General features: G+C 37.1%; 1 protein-coding gene across 3 annotated transcripts in view; it reads right to left on the bottom strand.

The window, feature by feature from the left end:
* Lrp1b (LDL receptor related protein 1B) overlaps positions 1-24,080 on the bottom strand; it is a 2,026,300-nt gene that overhangs the window by 684,762 nt on the left and 1,317,458 nt on the right. For all 3 annotated transcript variants that reach the window (XM_021181392.3, XM_029472167.2, XM_029472172.2), the window contains exons 25-28: positions 20,176-20,380; positions 14,056-14,220; positions 13,541-13,785; positions 1,491-1,622 (exon numbers count right to left, since the gene is read on the bottom strand). In XM_021181392.3, the coding sequence (XP_021037051.1) occupies positions 1,491-1,622; positions 13,541-13,785; positions 14,056-14,220; positions 20,176-20,380 (747 nt within the window). The remainder of the gene's footprint in view (positions 1-1,490; positions 1,623-13,540; positions 13,786-14,055; positions 14,221-20,175; positions 20,381-24,080) is intronic.

The raw sequence follows: 24,080 nt of genomic DNA, 5'->3' as shown, positions 1-24,080 counted from the left end.
CTGCTGTGGCTACATAGTGAGAGCCTGTCCCAAACAAAACCAACACAAACAGAAAACAAACCAACAAAACCAGAACTTGCTGGTATATGTTCTCAGCAACCATATTTCATATTGGTATACAAGTAAAATAGCATTGCCTTTTATTAAATAATTTTAAAGCACCTAGAATTTATTTTTTCTAAAAAAGTCACTGAATAAAATAAAATTGGGTAGTACTTTTTCTAAAAGCCAATTTGTATATTCCCTGTAAAAATTAGGGCTCAGGTAATCTCCAGTTTTTATTGTAAACTTGTTGGGAACTACTCAGATATTCTTCTACTGTTTGTGAAATAGAGGTTATGTTTTTTTTGTAGAAATTTTGATGTCATTGGTTGCTATTTTAGAAAGGTACTAATCTGTCATCAGTGTCCATGGCAAACTCTCTTGTAAAATAGTTGTCTTCATATGTGGGCAGACAGACTGCCTGACCAAGCAACTCCTGGCTTCTCTGCAGGGATCTTTAATATCATTAACATGCTATATCCCCAACATTTGCCACTAGGGAATGGGTGCTTTGTCATTTCTCTATGGGGATAGACCACTTTTATGGGCAATACTAAGGGAAAGTGGGCACAGTGAATGTCGCACCTCTTCATGTCTGTAATATTCATGTGCCCATGCCATGGATCTAGAACTTGTTACATAACTTCATTATGGCAAAAGATAGGGCACTCCCCTCCCATCTACCTGAGCTGATGAAAGATACCCCAATGTCCCCAGAATGGCCCTGTGATTTGCTAGCATTTGCAGCTCCCCATTCCTAATGTTTGTACTTTCTAGTACCTTTTTTCTTAACAATTATTGCCTAATGGCTTTCTAGAATCTAGATCAGAGGAGTCTGATCTTCCCTGCACAGAATTAAAGGAACTATTACTAGCCTCATAATTTAATCTTTGATAAATGATTCTGTTTTCTTACCTATAGATTAACTAACTACTTTATCAACAAAAATGTTAATATTTATTCTAATTATACAAGTTAGTCAGTTTAAATATTTTAAATATTTTTGTTTGATTTTAAAGTAAATAGTTCCATACTATATAGTTTGTGTGTGTGTGTGTGTGTGTGTGCATGCACATTTTTTCCATTTCCCCCTTTAGGCTGACAGTCCCCTGCTAAATGAACAGATTAAAGCTGGTGAGTAGCCCCTGATATGCAGGTTACCTAAGTTATCACTTCCTGGGGAGTGCACTTATACTCGTTCACCTGTTTTGCAGAGATAAATTTCCCTAATTTATCAAATAAAAAGTAGCAGAAAAAAATGAATACGGTAATAAGTAGCAAATATACCACATTTTAAAGGATTTTCACTTTCCCCAGAAATAGCTGAGTGCTTACAGCTAACATGTTCTTAAAGGCATTTAAAAATCTCTTCACTCTGAGTAAATATGAAAGCTGTGGATGTGAAAAAAAATCCATTGCGCTTTGGCTAGGGAATCTGGGAAACTTACCATAGCAGGTTTTCTTGTCTGAGGAAAGCTTCATTAGGTGGGGACAGGCACAAGCTGCGCTCCTATTATGATTGATGAGGCACAGGTGAGAGCAGGGGCCTCTACCTTCATTGGCTGCACAAGGGTTGGGAGCTGCCAAAGACACAGTGAAACACAGCAACAGTGAAAACAGGAGAATGTCAGGGATCCTCGGAGCTTCATCCACTTAATGATTCAAAGTTAAGCTTTCCTCACTGAGCCTACAGAATTACTGGGAGAATGGCAGGCAGGTGTGCAGCGTCCTTGCATTCCTGAAAACTTTCCAGCCCCTAAAGTTCACAGCTCAAGAGAATTCTCTTCATTTTCCCTGTTACTACTGATGCAAAGACATTTTAAGATTAGGGAGAGAAATAAATTATCAGGAATCATTTCCTGTACTAACATGAGAGAGGCTCGGGTAGATCTTGTTATAGACTCTGGAAGTTCTGATGGATAAATCCATGTTCCTAACTTGCCTCAGATACTGCATTCTGGTGGGAACCCACAACTCTATCAATCAAATGGGCCTGGGAACTACTATAATACACATCCTTCCTCTCTCTATGCCTCCTCTCTGTAGCAATGGAAAGAATCTAGACCTGAATTACTTCCCCAGTTTATTATGACTTGAGATGAGATACTCATTTCATACTTAGTGTGTGTGTGTGTGTGTGTGTGTGTGTGTGTGTGTGTTGGCATGCCACGAATATGTAAGTCAGAGAAAAACTTGCAGAAAATGTTTCTCTCATTTTACCTTGTGGGACATGTAGATCAAATTCATATCATCAGTCTCATCAAGAGAATTTACCTGTTGGGCCATCTCTTCTGCCCTAAAGATTTTTATTTCAATTGAACAATAACTATTATTTTTTATTTTGTTTTAATAGAGCTTATCTGTTTTATATCACATTTATTAGTATTATTGATTGATTTTAATAGAGTAAAGGCTTCAGATCTTGGCTAATAAATTGAAAGTGGGACAATTGTGACTTCTGACCTCCCTAGTATTTACCTTTCAACTAAAGAGTAGTACCTTCGTATCTGGTGGACTTATTGCTCTGGGTATACAGGGTATAAGACATACCACTGAACTGTGTGTTATAGCCTATTGAAAAGGGAAGACAAACAGAGGTCTCTCTGACCTTCTCTGCATACTTGTTTCCTGAGGCAGGTCATAAACCCTAGGACAGATTTTCTGACTTTCCCTACAGTGAATCCTCTGACTGTCCTATAAGAGGTGCCTTTCAAATCCCCAGAGCGAATGGGCATGATTTTCTTGGTACAAGAATGCAAATAGAAGAGCCTCAAAATGTCCCCACCTAGTGTTCTGCCCAAAGTTTTCTATTATATTTATCAACTAGTGCCCTTCATCAAATGGAAACAAAATTATATAGGTTTGTATCTACTTCCACAGAGACTTCTTGGATTAAAATGTGTTTATATTCTTTTGTTGTTGTTGATATGTGGGTTTCAACTGTAAACCAAGAAGTATCAAAATGTGATTTCTTTCTATCCTCTAGTAGGTAGCATTAGTACTATAATATCTTAAAACACAAAGATTAAAACATGAGAATTCATAATCAATATAGAGAAGTATACAATCAATATATGAGAAATTACTTGTATATTCAATACATATTTGGCAGTTTATCATACTTCTGACATGAAGATTATAAAAGCCAAGCATGCCTCTTTTCTGTACTTGTTAACAATAAATATTTTTTTTAAAAGAAATAAAAGTTTCTGAAACAAACCATCCAATAAAATCCAACAACCAAAGAATATGACCCAAAGGAGTTTGCAGCCCCATAGGAGGAACAATAGTATGAACCAGGTAGTACAGAGCTCGCAGGGCCTAAACCATCAGTCAAAGAGTACACAAGGAGGGACTCATGGCTCCAGCCGCATATGTAGCAGAGGATGGCCTAGTTGGTCATCAATGGGAGGAGAGGCCCTTGGTCTTGTGAAGACTCTATGCCCCAGTGTAGAGAAATGCCAGGGCCAGGAAGCTGGAGTGGTTGGGTTAGTGAGTGTCAGGAGGAGGAGGAGGAGATAGAGGATTTTCAGAGGGGAAACCAGGAAAGGGGATAAAATTTGAAATGCAAATAAAGAAAATATGTAATAAAAAGAAAAAATTTAAAAGAAGAGAATATGATAGAAATCGACAGGCACTGTGGGCCTGGAGACTCCTCCTGGTAAACCTCTCCAGAACCCAGGGTCTCACCCTTTAACTCAATGTAAATTAATCAGAATCCCAAAGAGATTGCTAGATTAAAAGAAATACACCACAGATGTGGAAGAGGGAGCCAGACTGGTGCTGCAGAAGAGAAGGCCCTAAAGGATGAGGCAATGTGAGTGTTGGAACCACCTAGAGAGAGGGCATCCACTGGCTGCAAAATGAAAGAGAAAACTCAAAACCCCCAACACTTGCAAAAGAAAAGAAGAAAGAAAGGAAGGAAGGAGGGAAGGAAGGGAAGGAGGGAGGGAGGGAGGGAGGGAGGGAGGAAGGAAGGAAGAAAGGAAGGAAGAAAAAAATAGAAAATAAATGAACAAACGTGAACTTAAGAAAGGAAAAATAATAGTTTATTTTAAAAATATATTGAAAAGAAAATTACCTCTTTTAGAGCAATTATAAGTAGATTCTTTAACAGTCTCATGCTAGGTACTTGATTTTACTCTATTTTTTTAAATTTTTAGTCCAGAATAGTTTTTGTTCTTCTCAGCATGCTACAATTATAAACTCCCCTTTAAAAATCAAACATATTAAAATTCTATGAACATAGAATAAAAACTCATACTGATTTTATAGCCTAGTGTCTATATTAATGGTAAGGCTATAATGTATAATTCACAATATTTTCTGCTTCACAGCTTGGAAAATCCACAAAGAAAGTTTGCCTTTCATTTTAATCTCATTTCTCTTTGAAATAATACTGCTAAGTCTTTTTTTTCCTCTTAGTAAATATCTATCAAGATATTTTATTCTACTGATCCAAGTGAACATTTTGGTTCACAACCCTCCTTTTGTAACATAAGGTGAGGATTAACAGATGGCGATCCACAAGTAAGTCCATTCTATGCAGGTTTTTTTGTAAAGTTTGATGAACTCATAGCTGAGCACTTTAATTACATATTATCCATGGCTACTTTAGTAGTACAAAAAGTGTTCATTGACTTTAGCAGGAGCTTCTTGTTCCAGAAATCTTTCAAATATTCCTCACTTAGAAATGTTTTGTTAACCTTTGATAGAAAATAATTAACTGTTTTCTGTCAAATACTGTTAGAAAATATATTATCAATACAGAGGTTGGGACACCCGACCTCCACCCAAAAGTGCTGCTTTGTAGACAAGAGACAGAAAAGGCTGACCACTGCACAGACTGCCACAAACACCACAGTTCCCCTTTCTAAATCCTATGTGGTCAGACAAAGAACTTTAGCGATACCTGCGGCATCTTCCCTCATTCACACAGTTCACTGACTAAGCTTATGGTTGTTCCAAACACAGCAGCTGGGAAATAGCACTGAAAAGACAACCTCTTTGCACCACGGAGCAGCATTATGTTCAGTCCTCAATGCTTGTACAACAATTATTGAAACTGGGGTGATGTTAAGGGCAGATGCGCTCAGTGTTCTGCACATTTCCTGGAGTTACTTTACTAGTCTCCTAACTTCTCAACTCTATCAGCTACCCTTGACTGCCTGTCTAAAACACACACCCAGCAGGCTTGAGGGGTTTACATGGGTCCCCCACTGTGCCCTCACACAGTCTCAGAAAGACACTTCCCTTTGGACTCCTCTAAGTAGGCCACCAGTTCCTCCTTTCCACACTTCTGCTATTTATTATGAAATATTAGGCTAAATTTTGTTATAAAATAACATCAGTCTTCCAAACAATACATTTGAGCATGGAAGCACTTTCTTTCTTTCTTTCTTTCTTTCTTTCTTTCTTTCTTTCTTTCTTTCTTTCTTTCACTGCTTTATATAATTATTTGTTACTTACCCTTGGGCTTCCCTAAATTGTGCTTATTTTTGTTTTCTTTTGGTTTCTGTCTTTTTTTTTTTTTTTTGGTGGGGGAGGATTTTTTTTTTCTAAGACACATTCTCACTATGTAGCTCTGCCTGTCTTGGAACTCATTATGTAGACCAGGCTGGCCTGGAATTCATAGAGATTTGCCTGCCTCTGCCTCTCTCAATGAGTTTATTTATGTTTTTTATTTTACTGGAGGCTGACCCAGGGTGTTGAATATGCTCAACAGTCTATGAATTCATATATCTGTTTGTATTTATTTATTATTGCATTAGAAATTGAGTCTAAGATATTGTGGAACCTCAAAATTCTATGATTTTATTTGTTACTGTACTTGGGATTGAGCCTAGAGTCCTGTGTGTGTTAAACACTCTATTATAGCAAGACAAATTCAATAAAGTAGGAGGCAAAGAAAAGATGGGTTAAGTTCAAATAAAAATGACTACAAAACAAAGGGGAATGAACTGGGCTGAGTAATCTGGCATAATTTCCTTTCTGAGCTCCCTGTGATAAGATGAGAGGAATTATGCTTTTTGTTTACTTGCATATTATTTTCCTTAAATTTTATGGCACCCATGATTATTTTAGCCTTAAGCATCTATGGATGTATTACTAATTCACAAGTGTTTGTGGTATACGATGAGGTATGGCAGGATGAAAAATGGAAAGTGAATGCAATCTCCTTAGGCACATAAAGACTGTAGGTGAGGAGAAATCAGCAACAGTACAAAAGCACAGAAGATAGCAGAAGATCTTGTCACTCAAACAGCCACAGAAGACCAAAGTACATGGTGAAAGAAACAGTATTATTAGAGAGAAATTCATACTTAGTGAAGGCTATTTTATCATCATCTATTTCTCCTTAGCAAAAATGAAGACTTGAAAGCCATTCTATTATTTTTATCTAGAAAATCCTAACAAAACATGATTAATTGTTAATACATTGTTACAGCCTTGTCATTCATTTAAGATGAATTTTCCAAAACTGAGAAATTATTTCAATAAATTCTTTGACAGGAAGTATATTGATTATTATTTTAAAACATTTTAAGGAAAGGTACCCTGTTTAACTGGTAATAATGCATATATAATATGTGTCAGTACTGTCCTTGCTGTTTGTTCCATTGGCTAGAAAAATTCAGGTATAATTCTGATCACAATGAGAATAATACATTAAAACCATTCTTGCATGAGCACAAGTCAAAATTCTTACAGGAGAAGGGAGACATTGCTTTTGGGCCATTTAATTATTCTTCTAAAGAGGAACATACTGATTTGTCAATGGTAGCTGTATAAGAACATTTTTATTAATATTGTCAAGAAAACTTTTTCTATGCAAGTATTTTCCTGACACAGTTGAAAGCATTTAATATTACAGTGACTTTTTGAGAATCAGCCCATATATCGTTTTGCAAAACACAGTGGATTAATGACATAAAAATGATAAACAAAACTGAACTCCCCAAACATCTGAGCAAGATGGCTCACTTCTGTAATCTCAGCATCTAAGAGCCATTGAGAGCTCGCAGCTGTGTTCACTGCAGAATAAGTTTCCTTCTCAAAAATCAAAGCAAACGAAACCTCAAAAGATAAAAAGACTAACTTTCCAAATTCAAAAAGATAACTTATTTTAAGATTACACTGGTAGAGAATATTCTGAGAAATTTCTAAGTATCGTTTCTAAAATTATGTTTAATGGCAGTTTTAGTTCTTAAATATTAATTGACCCCAGTTGCAGAAGAGTAATTTTGAAAGGGTTAAATTGACTCAAATCAGGAAACGATCATTAGCACTTGATTCCAGAATAAAAGGCATGGCCTGCATCCCCCACACCCATCTGTTGGAAAATTAATGACAAGTAGGGGATGAAGGCATTGCTTTAGGGAAAATGCTTATAAATCTGCTTAATGTGATGGATTTTCATCTATGAGGAAACTCCTCAGTCTATTCCCCATTAGTCTATTTCCATATTTTCATATTTTCTCTGAGATCAGTGACATTCACCTCTTCCAATTCAAGATCAAACTATCAATATCATTATCAGAAAGTAAACATATCTCAGCAAATAATACTGTCTTTATCAAGAGATAATTAAGACAGCAGGTTTTGTTCAGACAACAGGAATATATTTTTAAGAAAATGGGCCTGAAAATCAGGGGATGTTGAGCAGATGAAAAGGTATCGTACCGTGAGAGTCATAAGTTATTTTAAGAAAGGATTCCAGTCAGAGCAATAAGGAAACCTACCATTGATCTATCATCTTTCTACAATCCATGTCTCTATCAATGATCTGCATTTCTGTCTATAATCTACAAACAAGTAAAATCTACAAACCCTATTGGTTTAGCTGACTTTCCAGGCAGCCACACCCAGTGAACCTGTTGATGACTTACTTTGTTTGTAACATATCTGAAGGAAACAAATCTGTAAGCTAGTGTGTACTGTCCTACCTCCCAGCTTTGGGCTGGACACATTCTTAGTTATCTTGTGTCCCAATTTTTGTTTTCTCCAAGAATCTATGATTGACTTCTTCTCATTTTCTGAAATATTCTTTAGCAATTTCATCCAACTTATTTTTTTTTAGAATATTAATTTACTTTTTATTGTATATTTTATTTATTTACATTTCAAATGTTAGCCATTTTCCCAATTCCTTCCCCCCCACCCCCATAGAATCCTCCTATCCCATGACACCTCCTACTACTGCTATGAGGGTGCACCACCAACCACTCCTGCCTTCCTGCCCTCAAATTCCCCTACACTGGGACATGGAGCCTCATGGACCAAGGGCCTCTTCTCCCATGGATGCCTGACAAGGCTATCCTCTGCTACATACACAGCTGGAGCCATGGGTCCCTCCGTGTGTACTCCTTGGTTGGTGATTTAGACCCTGGGAGCTTTGATTGGTCGATATTGTTCTTCCTTTAGGGTTGCAAAACCCTTCAGCTCCTTCAGTCCTTTCTCTAACTCCTCCATTGGGGACTTTGTGATCAGTTCAATGGTTAGCTGCGAGCATCTACCACTGTATTTGTCAGGCTCTGGCAGAGCCTCTCAGGAGACAGCTATAAACAGGCTCCTGTCAGCATACATGTCTTGGCATCAACAATAGCGTCTGGATTTGGTGACTGAATATGGGATGGATCCTCAGGTGGGGCAGTCTCTGTACGGCCTTTCCTTCAGTCTCTGCTCCACACTTTGTCTCCTTATTTCCTCCCATGAGTATTTTGTTACCCCTTCTAAGAACGACTGAAGGACAAACACTTTGGCCTCCCTTCTTTTTGAGCTTCATGTGGTCTGTGAATTGTATCATGGGTATTCTGAGATTTTGGGCTAATATCCACTTATGTGTTCTTTTGAGAATGTTTTATCTCACTCAGGATGATATTTTCTAGTTCCATACATTCAGCTTATAATCAACTCATTGAAAGTACTAGCTCCAGCCCCAATTTTTAACTATCTTTTAAATTTATTTTTTTCCAGTTTATCCACTAAATTGTGTTTAATAAAACTATGGACTGGAGGATCAACCTAAGTTGCAAAGTTGATCCCATACTTATTTTTACATGAGCTATCTCTTGACTTACGTTGATAACTTACTGTTATAAATTTATGCATGACTAGGTATGGAATGCCTACATAGAAGATTAGTTGGGCGCATGTTTTTTTAAACACTAGCATTAAAATAGTTTATTGAGTCAGCATTGTGAAAATATTAGCATTTGAAACAGTATACTGAAACTAAGAAGTTCTTAATTTATAATAGCCAGAAGCTGGCAAGAAACCAGATGTCCCTCAACAGAGGAATGGATACAGAAAATGTGGTACATTTACACAATTGCACAATGGAGTACTACTCAGCTATTAAAAAGAATGAATTTATGAAATTCCTAGGCAAATGGATGGACCTGGAGGGCATCATCCTGAGTGAGGTAACCCAATCACAAAAGAACTCACATGATGTACTCACTGATAAGTGGATATTAGCCCAGAAACTTAGAATACCCAAGATGCAAGATACAATTTGCAAAACACATAAAACTCAAGAAGAACGAAGACCAAAGTGTGGACACTTTGCTCCTTCTCAGTATTGGGAACAAAACACCCATGGAAGGAGTTACAGAGACAAAGTTTGGAGCTGAGGCGAAAGGATGGACCATCTAGAGACTGCCATACCCGGAGATCCATCCTATAATCAGCCTCCAAACGCTGACACCATTGCATACACTAGCAAGATTATGCTGAAAGAACCCTGATATAGCTGTCTATTGGGAGGCTCTGCCTGGGCCTAGCAAACACAGAAGTGGATGCTCACAGTCAGCTATTGGATGGATCACAGGGTCCCCAATATAGGAGCTAGAGAGAGTACCCAAGGAGCTGAAGGGGTCTGCAACCCTATAGGTGGAACAACAATATGAACTAACCAGTACCCCCGGAGCTAGTGTTTCTAGCTGCATATGTATCAAAAGATGGCCTAGTCGACCATCATTGGGAAGAGAGGCCTCTTGGTCTTGCGAAGATCATATGCCCCAGTACAGGGGGAAGCCAGGGCCAAGAAGTGGGAGTGGGGGGGCAGTGGGGGGAGGGTATGGGGGATTTATGGAATAGCATTGGAAATGTAAATGAAGAAAATACCTAATAAAAAAACAAACAACAACAAAAAAAGAAGTTGTGCTTCAACAATTAAGAAGATCCCAACAAATTCATAAGAACCTGAAGAGAACAAAGAAGCAGAATAAATTCAAATTCATTTCTCATTTGTGTTGGCTCAGCCCTCCTCCCCTGCTGCCCACCAATGGTGCTCCAGGCACAGGAGAACCTTTGGACTGGAATTAGAATGTGGGCAATTGTCTCTCTATTGTTCTTGGTTTTTGAAGTTTTGAATCCTATCTGAGTTACATCTTAGCCTTCCTTGAGACATCTCAGCTTTCATAATTACATATACAAAGAAGTAAGTCAGCTTTCTCACCCATATATATATATATATATATATATATATACATGTATGTATAACATTTGTATTTATTATATGTATGGATTATAATATATAATGTGTATAATTTTAATGTATATAATAATATACAATATGTGTAATTCTACAAGTACATAATTATTTATAAACAATATTCTAAAATGTTTTTTGTATTAGCTCATATTTAATACATTTTATTAAATACTAAAATGTAAACTAGATCTTTTTTTATTTTTTGAAGGAAGGAAATGTATTTGTTATTGGTCAGTAATGATAACAATTAAACTAGTCACATCAGACATTATTGAAAGAAATATGCATTTTGTATAAATATGTATAATGTGGTGCTTCACATCGATATGACATTTCATAATTATTGTGTTATAATTCCCAATGTCATTTATGCTATACTCATATACAAATAACCCACATGACTTAATTATAAAAATATTAATACAAATTCAACCATTCCCTGATTCTTTTTTTTTCTGATGTTCACATTATCATCTAGAGTATCTACAGCTGACAAATGAAAAGATGCACAAAGAGTTTAAATAAGATGCTAATAATGTTCAATAATGTGTGCATAACATATTAATTTAGACTTAAGATACTCACTATTGCTCCATTATGTCTTTTTTTGCCACATGTTTTAAAATGTAACATCCTACTGTGATCTTCATAAGAATATGTACCAGAAATGAGGAATGCTCATTTATTATTATGAGAATGCTGGGCGTCTGTCACCATATCATTGTTAATTCCCTTCTTGACAATAGCAAAATGGTAGCTATATCCTGGGTGTTCTTCCTCAGATGGTGAAGTGTTGTTTCACTGAACTGGATGTATGGGGCAGATAATGACTACTAGACACTCTGTGATCCTCACAAGTGGAGTGAGAGTGCAGTAAAACATTCTGTTCACTCGGAATGGCTGAATTCCATTTAGGAAATAGCATAATAGCATTCACTAGGTGTAAATAAAAACTATTTCTTCGAGCCCTGAGAGACTACTTTAAATTAGACTGACACAATAGTCTCTGTTGTATATAATTAAGAGAACTCACATGTAAACCATTTTCATTTAAGTAAGCCTACTAAAAGCACTTTCACAAACCAACCAAATCAGTACTAGTCTTCTCTCTCTCTCTCTCTCTCTATCTATCTACATATAGATATATAGATATGTGGGAGTTCTGATATAGATATAGATATAGATATAGATATAGATATAGATATACATATAGATATAGATATAGATATAGATATAGATATAGATATAGATATAGATATAGATATAGATATAGATATAGATATAGATATAGTAACGATATCATTTTTCCCATTCAGAGAATTTAAGAAAGCTTATACTGATATGTGAAAATCTGTTTCCTTTGCATATATCCACTTTAAGGGAAGAAATTGATAGATAACATAAACAAAGCCATTTCTTATCATCATTATTAAATAGCTCTAAAACTAAAGATACAATTTCTACAAAAACATATTTATGGAGACAAAAGTACAGCTGTGTAATATTTTCTTAGTTATTTAAATTATATTAATTTTATCATGTGGATGCATTTCAGGCACACTCTGTTCTGATCCTTATGTTGAAGAAAGTACTTAGGGATGACTTCTTCATTATATCAAAGAGATTTTGCTTTTCAGAATCATGATTTCCCACTTATTCATGTTTACATAAATTGAATATATTACTAAATACTTGTTAGATCAGAATATTACAAAAACTCTTTAAGTGGAAAATGATTAGGCTCTGGACTTCCTCTAATGTAGTAGTAGTGTGCAGACTAAATATGGTGCGAAGGATTCCAGTCATGGCTGGAAAGCACAGGCCAGGGTGAGCGGAAACTAACACAGCAAAAAGACTGATAACAAGAGAACCGAGAGTGGAAAGACCTAACCTCACTCAGATTGCAGTGCAAGAGCACAGAAAATGTACACACAAGAACATCTGATAGGAGAAATATTATTCAGCGATAATGAAGGCCAAGCTCTAGAGATAAAGTTTTTTTCTCATCCATGGAAGCCACAGGTTTTAGTCAGCATTAGAACAAGACAATACAACATGAATTCAGAATTATGCTTAACATGTGAACTATAGACCAGACAGGGAAAACCATCCATGAAGGAGAAAAGAAGATATGTATTTGTAGGTGAGGTAGCATCATCTCACACTCATGTTTAAAATACTCACAATAATAACAAAGGGACCTTGGTAGTAGACTGAAAATCCCACAGGGTACAGGGCAAAGGATGGGGAAGAAGTGTAACAGGTTAAGCTGCTGTCTGCTGCTGTGACAAAAGTCCATGGTATTCCAAAAAAGAAATGTGAGTGGGGATAAAATAATACTTGTAAGGACTGAGCAGAAGGACCTAAAGAATCATTACTGAGCCAACATGTGGGCAACATGGGGAGAGAGGCACACCATTCATGGCTCATTCTTTCCATGCAGCTCCCTGTAAGCTTCCAATTAAGATATCTAGTGACTACACGTTGACTGGATTCTTGATATTTCTTTCTTAATCTGGTATTGGTTCAAAAGGTTCAAAGGTTTAAAAATGCTCTTTAAATAGCGATGTTACTTTAATCACATGTGTGAAAGAACACATGTGCACATTAGTATGGGTGCTTGTGGAAGCCAGAAGGAGCATCTTCTGAATCTGGAGTTGCAGGAGCTGGAAACTGATCCTGGGTCCTCTGCAAGAGGATCACATGTTCCTACCTGCTAGACCCTAGCTTCACATTCAAAGACATTAGAGAGCTTTCCACACATTCTTGTCATGTTATGTCAGGGATTCACAATTTCAAGACAGTATAAAATGTATTTTCTGAGATTACATTATTCTGAAGGAAGCAAATGTAATAATCAATGTGAAAATCATCTTGAGCTCATTCACTGAAACTCAGCACTGCTTGCAACATGCCATAATTAACTTACACAATTTTCTTATAGGCTGTACATTTACTGTTTAGGTAGAAACATTTCTACATGGTTAGCTAAGCACCTACCTTGTGGCTGTCTACTGGGATGGTAAATCTGAAGGTCGAATGGCTGTGCACTCGTCTTCTGGATCACACTGACATTCTGCCCTGTCCACTTGTTGGCTTTGGCCAGTGTGTTGGTCCTCCAATCAGTCCAGTACACCTCACTCCCATACAAAGACACAGCAAAGGGATGTGACAGGTACTCGTGTCCTCGGATAATTTCTATCATGTTTGTTCCATCATAGAAGGCTGAATAAATAGCATCTGACCTAAAGAAAGGTTAGTATATCAATGGTTTATCAAGCCACTTAAAGAGTCCAGTGATAGACTTATGCAAATGAGTTCCAGTAATATAGTTATGATATAGTTCGACAAATGATAATTAAGTATTTCTATGGACTTATATATTTTCCAGGCAAATCAAAACCAACCCACATAAAAATACTGATCTCAATACACTCTGCCCATATATTAGGATACTTAACAATGTAGTTTAAAAACTGGAGCAATTAAATGAAAACATAGGAAAATATTTTAACCTGGCATCCGTCCAAACTATTCTTCTTTCAAAGTGGTCCACGGTTAGTCCATTAGGCCATGCCCCAGTTTTCATGTCTTTATAGATGGTTTTTCTTCCAGCACCACTCATTGAAGCAGATTCAATGCGAGGGAAATTGGCATCCCAGTCTGTCCAGAAAAGAATTCTGAAGAAAGAGAAATAATGCCGTTGTCGTACTTTTTTATTTTCCAGGGTTCATCTCATATCTGCCACATAGGGGAAGTTTCTAAGTAAAATTTGCAAAAGTAGTGCTGTGTTGTCTAACCTAGTGGCTTCAAGTCCATAGGAATAGACAGATCATATATGTTCATGCAGGTGGAATTACAACTTGTAGAATCTTTTGAAGAAAAAAAAACTTGTGATGAACAGTAGTAGATGGTGAGCATCCTTCTTATAGAATGCTCTAGTGTGACAGAGAATGAGGCAGCCTCGGGCTCAGAAAAGGGCTACAGCTCAAACATATAATCATAGAGGAATGAGAAAAATGAAGTGGAATTAGGCAACGTAAGAGCAGCAGAGCTGGTGTCACAGCATCGGGGAACTCTTGGGGATTTTATTCTTAGGGCTAATTATCAAATCCTGAAGATACTGTGAACAAGGGCTCCTAAAAAGAATCTGTGTCTACAGAAGAACTGACAGACAGACCTGCAGTGAGTAGGAGACTAACTTTATTCAGAGTATCAGACAATTTGTACTGTGGTAGTTAAGAAAAGTCGCCTGAATAAAGTGCCCAACAACAAGGGCAGGTCACAGTGGCTCATAAACAACAACCCCTGAAGTAAAGTCCTACCCTATACATTTAGGAGGAGAAAAAAAACATGTTCCAAGAACATTTCTGTGTTTTGAAGAAACTGGGGTCATAAGAGTCTTGTTTCCTTAGAGTCTTCTCACCAACACTCAGAGTACTCACTGGACGCCATTCTTCCACATGTCCCAACACTAAGGATTTCTTGCCCTCCCTTGCAGTGAGTCTAACATGCTAACACATTAACAAAAATACTTTTGAAATGTATTAACTTAACAAAAACCTAGTTCACCATTATTCAAAATTAAGAATGTTGTCAGATAGCATCTAAGTCTTAAAGCCGAATTCTCCTTGTTTTGATTAACATGCCTAAATGATGTCTCCCCAAATATATTTGAAAACTGCCTTCTGGCTTTCTTTTTGGTTACTATGAGATGTTTGTGAATAATCATGCACACTGGCTCCAAAATAAAAATATCTTATTCTCTTCAATGAGAAAGTTGTTTTTGTTAGTCTGTTTGCTTTTGTATAGTTTCTGTTGTTCATAAGTTCCTTTGTTTGTGGTTTTGAAGGGCGTATCTTTGGGTTCACTTGAAAAAGGACTGCAAGTTTTCAAACATGCTTCTAGTGGAGAGCAAAGGATAGACTAGAACATTGTGGCACTCTAATATCAGTGACCTGTTCCTTCATTTAGTCATTAAACAGTAGTGTGTGCGTGTGCATGTGCGTGTGCATGTGTCTGTATTCTGTAGTGAGTACTGCTATTAAATTTCCTTCAATTTTAGTGGGGAACTTTAGTTCTGTTCTACAGAAGAATATGTTCTAAAAAATATTTGCCTTTAAAGTGTTCTTAACCTTGCCACAGCACAGTTAACACAACTGACATTCACGGTTGATTTCATAGATCATTGTTTCATAAAATTCTTAGCACTCTTTTGTGAGTTTTACAAGCTGGTGTTATTCTAACATCATTTTTTTTTTGCATTTCTTTTTAAATGGTAAAAGTGTGTTAGTATTTCAATGATTGCATTAGTTTCTCACGTACAGGGAAGATCTTTCTTTATATACTACCTCAGAGATGCTCAGCCACAATTGTGGTGTAAAGAGGAAATATGGGCCACATTTCTGTAGTTTCCACATTCATGGACTAGTCTGTTTTCAGATTAAGCCAGGTAATAGACCATGAACAAGCTGTACTATTGTAGGCTAATCTGTCAGGTCAAGTAGAAAAGGGTGAAAGAAAAACATCTTTTCAAAAAATGGGTTATCTTTATCTTTTAAAGCTAGCAATGAATAGAGATTACAGTAATTTACAGTATTCCTGGAGTAAATTTAGTATAATTGCCTCACTAATCCTCTCAATGACTGCTTCCATTTTGGTCAGTGTTATCTTTACAGTAGAGATCAGTTACTGAGATGGATGAAAAGAATGGAGACAGAAGCAGACTGTTCTGTAAGAACCCAGCATGAGGGTGGTGGGGTGCGTGGACATTGGAAGACCCCACACATTCAGCTGCTGGCCATTCACAGCAAGGTGTTGCCCAGGTTCACATTGTCCTTCAGGGCACTTTAGCAATAAGTTCCACTTAAAATGGGATGAAAGGAAGAACTGGCTCTTGCCTAAGAGCCACACGATCATCTATGAATTGCTTGTCACTTAACATTCTGCATGTTAGGAATGCGGAGGGAGATAGATATGTTTTATAATGTCCAATGAATGTCGATATTTGTGAAATCACTACCATTATTTATCATCTGTAAAATATGTCACACAGACTTTCTGTGTTATATGAGATAAGCATGTTTTGTAGGGCTGATGTTATGAGTCATCTATTTGGTTTCTGTGATACACTGAGCAAAGTAGTGAATGGCAAACTTTCACTTGTTATTGGAAACAAATATTATATCACTACTCATGAAGTTTCCTTTTTGTTATGTTTGAGTATACTTATGGTGGTATGTAAACAAAGTCACCACACAGTATACATTTATTTGACAGGCGTTGGGCACCTTTGTATGCTCTAAGATCTATGATGGACTTTAGACTTTGAAGTAAATTTTCTTGCCCTGAGAAAGATTTTTACGTCTTTAAAAATATAGAATTATGTACTCAAGTCATACTTCTCAACAAATCCAGAGAAGTTTTCCCAAAATAAAAAGTTTCAAAGAAAGCTTAAATTATTTTAGAGCTCATATCAATGGGTTCAAATTTCCTCATATTTCATGAAAGTCTTGAGAAATAAATAGTAACGTCTCTTTTCTATAAACAAAATAATAAATTAAATTTAAGTAATTTTATTTTACATTGTTAGTTTTCCTGGTTAGTTTGAATTTGCAGCATGTTTGTGTATGTGCATATGAGTGAGTATATTCCTTTGTAGATGCTATATGTTTGAGTATGTGATTGTGTTGTATATGCTTGGTATATGAGTATATATGTGTTTACGCTGTGTAGTATATACTGTTCATGCTTGTGTTGTATACTGTGTATGTAAATATGAGTTTGTGTATTGTTTTATCTGCTGTATGTGTGTATACATATAAATGTGTTTGTGCTATATATAAGTGTGAGTTGGTGTATATTTGTGTTTGTGCTGTATATGCTGTCTGTGTGATTACTGTTCTTACATTTTTGCTTTAAGATACAAAAACTCCAATCCTTAAAGTCTCAGAAGGTTTCACTAAAATGTCCAATAATGTTGGCACTATTTAAACACTGATACTAATATTAAAATTTAATTTATATGGCTGTGCTCTAAGGTGGTCAGATGATTTCACATAATAACTTTTCCATAATTCCATTAAAAGAAAAACTTTAAGTAAAAACACTCTGAATTCTTAACAGCCACACCTATCAGTTAGCTTTCTAAGGAATAGGAAGCCAGAGAGTCCACTGTTCTCTGGTCATTTGTGTCAGAAACCGTTTGAGACATGTATCTTGCCCTTCATTTTATTCTTTCAATTACCTAACTAGTGCTGTGATTACATTAATTAACCTACAATGTGATAGCCAAACTTAGTAGTAGAAAACATTCTCTCTTGAAGGACTTTTATACAGATCCTGATACACATGACTTAGCCCTTTATCAGCAGTTGACTCTCATAGAAAGCCTTCAGTCACTGAAAAACTGGTATTATTGCTTAGTTTGTGTGTGTTTGTGTGTGTGTGTGTGTGTGTGTGTGCGCGTGTTTGTGCTTCTGTTTCCTTTTATTCTTTTCAAGTTGTATATTGGGGGGGGGGGTTGGGGAGGGGCTTACCCTCCTTCCATTAAATATAATGCTTAGGACATGAAATCTCTCAAATTGACTGACTTTACACATCATCTCTAAAGTTTCCTTTCTCTGTTGTGTTTCTCTCTCTCTTACAAATGGTACCTTGGGAAATGCTCTCATTTTCTTCCTCATAATGGAACACATACTACAAATGTATCTCAGCCCAATGGATCACTTTTTGTTATGTGGAAAGTTTCTCATGACTTATTATTTCTACAGCTCTGGCAGAAGTTATGGGCAGGAGCTTCCTATGAATAGGGGTCACAATGGGAACCATGAGATGGAACTTGATGGGTGGGACAGGGCTGAGGTCACCCATCTGCTTGCACTTTCGGCACAAATATTTGAAGCTAAGAGCCTTTCTCATTTAACTTCACAGGTATTTTCAGGTGAGCTGCTATCCCAGGAGCTAAGGAAGAAAGTATGCAAGGCAGAATATGAACGACGGAAATCTTTTCTGGGGTAAAGAAGCATCATCTCTCCGTTCACCAAGCTCCACTGTTCCAGTTTGAAAAGGATCCAGAGGGGCAGGGTTTCAAGGAAAATTTGCCAATATTTAAAGTATCTTGATGAATTCAAAACATATTTTAAACCTAATAGAAGACAATCCTTCCTGATCAAGTAATAAATTTAGTATCTCTTCTCCAGGGAAGCTGTTCCCCCTTTAAAGGAGTGTCTACACTGGGGAAAGGAAAAAGACATCCTGATCTACTGGTGTTTAAGTCCCTGGAATAAAACACGGCAGCAGCAAAATATGTGTAGGAAACTTTACAAAATCAAGGATGGAAGGCAGCTTTTCTCCTATGCATCCCACTCAGCTTCCCCTAGGCTCACACAGACTTGTAATTCCTGAACTTTGAATTTAAGATATAGAGCCGAAAATAACCCTTTAAAAAATATTTTGCAGACTTGACAAAGCCTTTGATCTACAAGCTCCTTACCAGAGAAATAAATAATTCACGGGAATTTAGTGGTATTCTCTCATGTTGCCTGAATATTTCTTTCCCCCATAGAATCTCTTATATTCCAAAGATAAAAATCTTAGAGGTCACACATTTGCTTTCTCCAGAGAACAAGTGAGTGAGCAGGAATTAGAACTCATTACTTCTAAGTCTGGTGTTTTTCTTCTGCTGCTTAAGAAAAATGAGCACACAGGGGACAAGGCAGGCAACAGCCTGAGTCACTCAACATTTAACATTGTTTTCCAGAATCAGGTCTTTTCTCTCTCAAAACTTCCCAGTAGTCAGCATCTCACTGCTAGACTCTTTTAAGCCTATTTCAATTTTCTTTTCAATTGACTCTAAGAACACACAAAATAAATAAAGGGTGAGGTGGTTAACATCTGTGACTATTCAGAACAAAGACTAGCCCTGGGGTTTATAGCCATTAGAACAAAATTACAGCATCTCTGGGGCAAAGCAAAGTGAAATTCATTAAATTACTGCTTTGGAAAAGAGCTGCAATTCTTTCCAATAATTATTCCTGCCCATATTTGATAGGAAGATAGATTCTGCTTCAAAAAATATCTGAGTAAGGAATTCTGTAACCAAGCCTTTGCTAATGTGCTCACACTTGCTTCTATATATAGTTCTATGCTTGTATACACAGGTACCTAGACATAAATATATTGATGTATAAAATAAGCATTTTCACCTCCTCGCTTAGAATTTCTATGATGAGGAGAAAGTGTAAAAGTTACATTTCTTCCAGCAAAGCTGAAGAGGGCAAACCTGTAGGAGGACCAGCAGTCTCAATTAACCTGGACTCCCGAGATCTCTCAAACACTGGACCACCAACCAGGCAGCAAACACAAGCTAATATGAAGACCCAAATAAACATACAGTAGAGGACTGCTGGGGTCTGAGTTCAGTCAGGGAAGATGGACCTAATACTCAAAAGACTGGAGACTCCAGGGAGTTTAGAGTTCTGGTAGGGTAGGGGGTGTGTGGTGGGGGACATCCTCTGGAGATAGTAGGGTGTGGAGGAGGTATGGAATGTGGAACAGTCAGACAGTGGACTGAGAGGTAATAAAATCTGGAATGGAAAAATAAATACAAAATTTTTTTTAAAAGTATTTCTTACCCATATCGTGGATCCAGTGCTATGGCCCTGGGATGCTCCATGGCTCCTGCTATTAGTGTAGCCCTCAGGGAACCATCAAGTTTAGACACTTCAATTTGGTCCAAATTGCTATCTATCCAATAAATGTTGCCTGCTATCCAGTCAACAGTCAGGCCTTCTGGGGTTGCCAAGCCATGTTCCACAACCACTTCTATGGCACTGACACCTGTGAAAAAGAGGAAGCCAACACACAGAGCCATTCAAAGAAGATGCCAAGCCTGCTTACGGTCACAGCATAAAGTGCCTTAGTTTTGAAGGTCCTAATAGAAAATGAAGCTCAATAAAGAAATCCAAGAGCAATATTTATAATAACTTTGCATCCTTAGCAGAACTTTTCACTCTTATAAACCCTTCCAGAACTTTTGTTAAAAACTGAGGTGATAGCAGTATGAGATACAAAATAGTTACTTCTTGCTTAGGGCCTTCGTAGCAGAACAAGAGACTTATTAAAACAATAAATTATGGTTGGACATTATGGAACAACTTCGTTTTCTCTCTGGTGACTCTGTAAGGTGGGTCTATTCAGGAGCACACAGGCTGCAGAAGCAGCAGAGCAGCTGGGAAAGGTCCTACAGGCCTACATCTGCACCCAGGGAGTGGAGCTGATCCTCAGTCCTCTGTGTGCCTTCCCTGCCAGAGGAGAGCTTGGCTCCAGGAAGTGACTGACACGGGGACTTAGACAGATTGCCATTTTCTCTCCAGTGACTCTGTAAGGTAGATCAACTGAGGAGTACACAGGTGGCAGAAGTCATAGGACAGCTGGGAAGGGTCCTATAGGCCTACATCTGCACCCAGGAAGTGTGGCTGTTCCTTAGCCCTCTGTGCAATGGTCTTGCCAGGAGAGAGCTTGTCTCCAAGGAGTGCTGGCACAGGCTTATAGCCTCCCAGGAGGGACAAGCTCCAGCCAGAGACAGCAAGATCATCTAACACCAGAGATTACCAGGTGGTAAAAGACAAACTCAAGAAACTTAACCAACAGAAACCAAGACTAATTGGCATCATCAGAACACAGTACTCCCAGCACAGCAAGTACTGGTTACCCCAACACAGCAGAAAAGCAAGATTCAGATTTAAAATCATATCCCATGATGCTGGTAGAGGATTTTAAGATGGACATTAATAACTTCCTTAAAGAAATACAGGACTGCTCCATCAGAGGGCTAATGGGGAGGGGCAGGGAATGGAATATGGAATGTAAAAGATGAATTACAAATAAAATTAAATTAAAAATAAAATAAATCAAATAATGCAGAAAGAAAGAAAGAAAGAAAGAAAGAAAGAAAGAAAGAAAGAAAGAAAGAAAGAAAGAAAGAAAGAAAGAAAGATAGGAAGGAAGGAAGGGAGGAAGGAAGGAAGAAAAAAGAAAGAAAGACAGGAGAACACAGATAAACAGGTAGAAGCCCTTAAAGAGAAAACACCAATATCCCTTAAAGAATTACAGGAGAACACATGTAAACAGGCAGAATCTCTTAAAGAGAAAACCCAAAAACGCCTTAAAAATTACAGGAAAATACAAACAAACAGGTGAAAGAATTGAAAAAAAAAAATCCCGGATCTAAAAATGGAAGTAGAAACAATAAAGAAATCACAAAGGGAGACAACTATGGAGATAGAAAACCTAGGAAAGAAATAGGAGCCATAGATGGAGCCATCACCAGAATACAAGAGATAGAAAAGAGAGTCTCAGGTGCAGAAGATTCCATAGAAAACATTGACACAACAATCAAAGAAAAGCAAAATGCAAAAAGATCCTTACTCAAAACATCCAGGAAATCTAGGATACAATGAGAAGACCAAACCTAAGGATAATAGGTATAGATGAGAATGAAGATTTTCAACTTAAAGAGCCAATAAATATCTTCAAAAGAATAATAGAAGAAAGCATCCCTAACCTAAATAAAGAGATGCTCATGAACATACAAGAAGCCTACATGGCTCCAAAAAAGAAATACCTCCTCTCACATAATAATCAAAACAACAGATGCACAAAACAAAGAAAGAATATTAAAAGCAGTAAGGGCAAAAGCTCAAGTAACATATAAAGGCAGACCTATTAGAAGCATACTAGACTACTCACAAGAGATTATGAAAGCCAGAAGATCCTGGACAGAGGTCATAGAGACCCTAAGAGAACACAAATGCCAGCCCAGGCTACTGGACCCAGCAAAACTCTCAATTACCACAGATGGGGAAAACAAAATATTCCATGACAAAACCAAATTTACACAATATCTTTCCATGAATCCAGCCCTTCAAAGGATAATAAGGGTGAAATTCCAACACAAGGAAGGAAACTATACCCTAAAAAAAACCCAAGAAAGTAATCTTTCAACAAACGTAAAAGAAGATAGCCACATGAACAGAATCCCAACTCTAACAACAAAAATAACAGGAAGAAACAATTACTTTTCCTTAATAACTCTTAATATCAATGGACCCAATTCCCCAATAAAAAGACATAGACTAAAAGACTGGATACATAACCAGGACCTGACATTTTGCTGAACACAGGAAACCCAACTCAGGTACAAAGATGGATACTACCTCATGGTAAAAGACTGGAAAGCTATTTTCCAAACAAATGGTCCCAAGAAATAAGCTGGAGTGGCCATTCTAATATCTAATAAAATCGACTTTCAACCTAAACTTATCAAAAAAGACAAGGAGTGACAAGGTAAAATCAACCAAGATGAAATCTCAATTATGAATATCTATGCCCCAAATGAAAGGGCATCCACATTCACTAAAGAAACTTTACTAAAGCACAAAGCACACATTGCACTACACACAATAATAGTGGGAGAGTTTATCACCCCACTCTCATTAATAGACAGATCATGAAAACAGAAACTAAATGGAGACACAGTGAAACTAACAGAAGTTATGAAACCAATGGATTTAACACACATATAGGACATTTTATCCTAAAAAAAATATATTTCTTGTTCTCAGCACCTCATGAAACCTTCTCCAAATTTGACCATATAATCAGTCACAAAACAGGCCTCAGCACATACAAAATATTGAAATAATCTCATGCATCCTATCAGATCACCACAGAAAAAGGCTGATATTCAATAACAACATAAATAATAGAAAGCTCACATACTTGTGGAAGCTGAACGACACTCTACTCAATGATAACTTGGTCAAGGAAAAAATAAAGAAATTAAAGACTTTTTAGAGTTTAATGAAAATGAAGCCACAATATACACAAACTTATGGGCCACAATGAAGGCAGTCCTAAGAGGAAAACTCACAGCTCTGAGTGTGTCTAAAAACAAACTAGAGAGAGCATATACTAGCAACTTGACAGCACACCTAAAAGGTCTAGAACAGAAGGAAGCAAATTCACCCAAGAGGAGTAGACAGCAGGAAATAATCATACTCAGGGCAGAAATCAACCAAGTGGAAACAAAAAGAACTATGCAAAGACTCAACCAAACCAGGAGCTGGTTCTTTGAGAAAATCAACAAGATAGATAAACCCTTAGCCAGACTCAATAGAGGACACAGGGAGAGTATCCTAAGTAACAAAATCAGAAATGAAAAGGGAGACATAACAACAGAATCTGAGGAAATCAAAAAAATCATCAGATCCTACCAATAAGCTTATACTAAAAAAAAAACTGCAAAATCTGGATGAAATGGACAATTTTCTAGGCAGGCACCAGGTACTAAAGTTAATTTAGGATCACATTAATGATCTAAAGAGTCCCATATCCCCTAAAGAAATAGAAATAGTCATTGATTATCTCCTAACCAAAAAAAGTCCAAAACCAGATGGGTTTAGTGCAGAGTTTATCAGACCGTCGAAGAAGGCCTAATACCAATACTCTTCAAATTATTCCATAAAATAGACACAGA

The sequence above is a fragment of the Mus caroli genome, unplaced genomic scaffold (assembly GCF_978045245.1).
Source record: "Mus caroli unplaced genomic scaffold, Mus_caroli_1 scaffold_2, whole genome shotgun sequence".
In the NCBI taxonomy this organism is placed as follows: Eukaryota; Metazoa; Chordata; class Mammalia; order Rodentia; family Muridae; genus Mus; species Mus caroli.
This window is presented reverse-complemented; position numbering and strand designations above follow the sequence as displayed.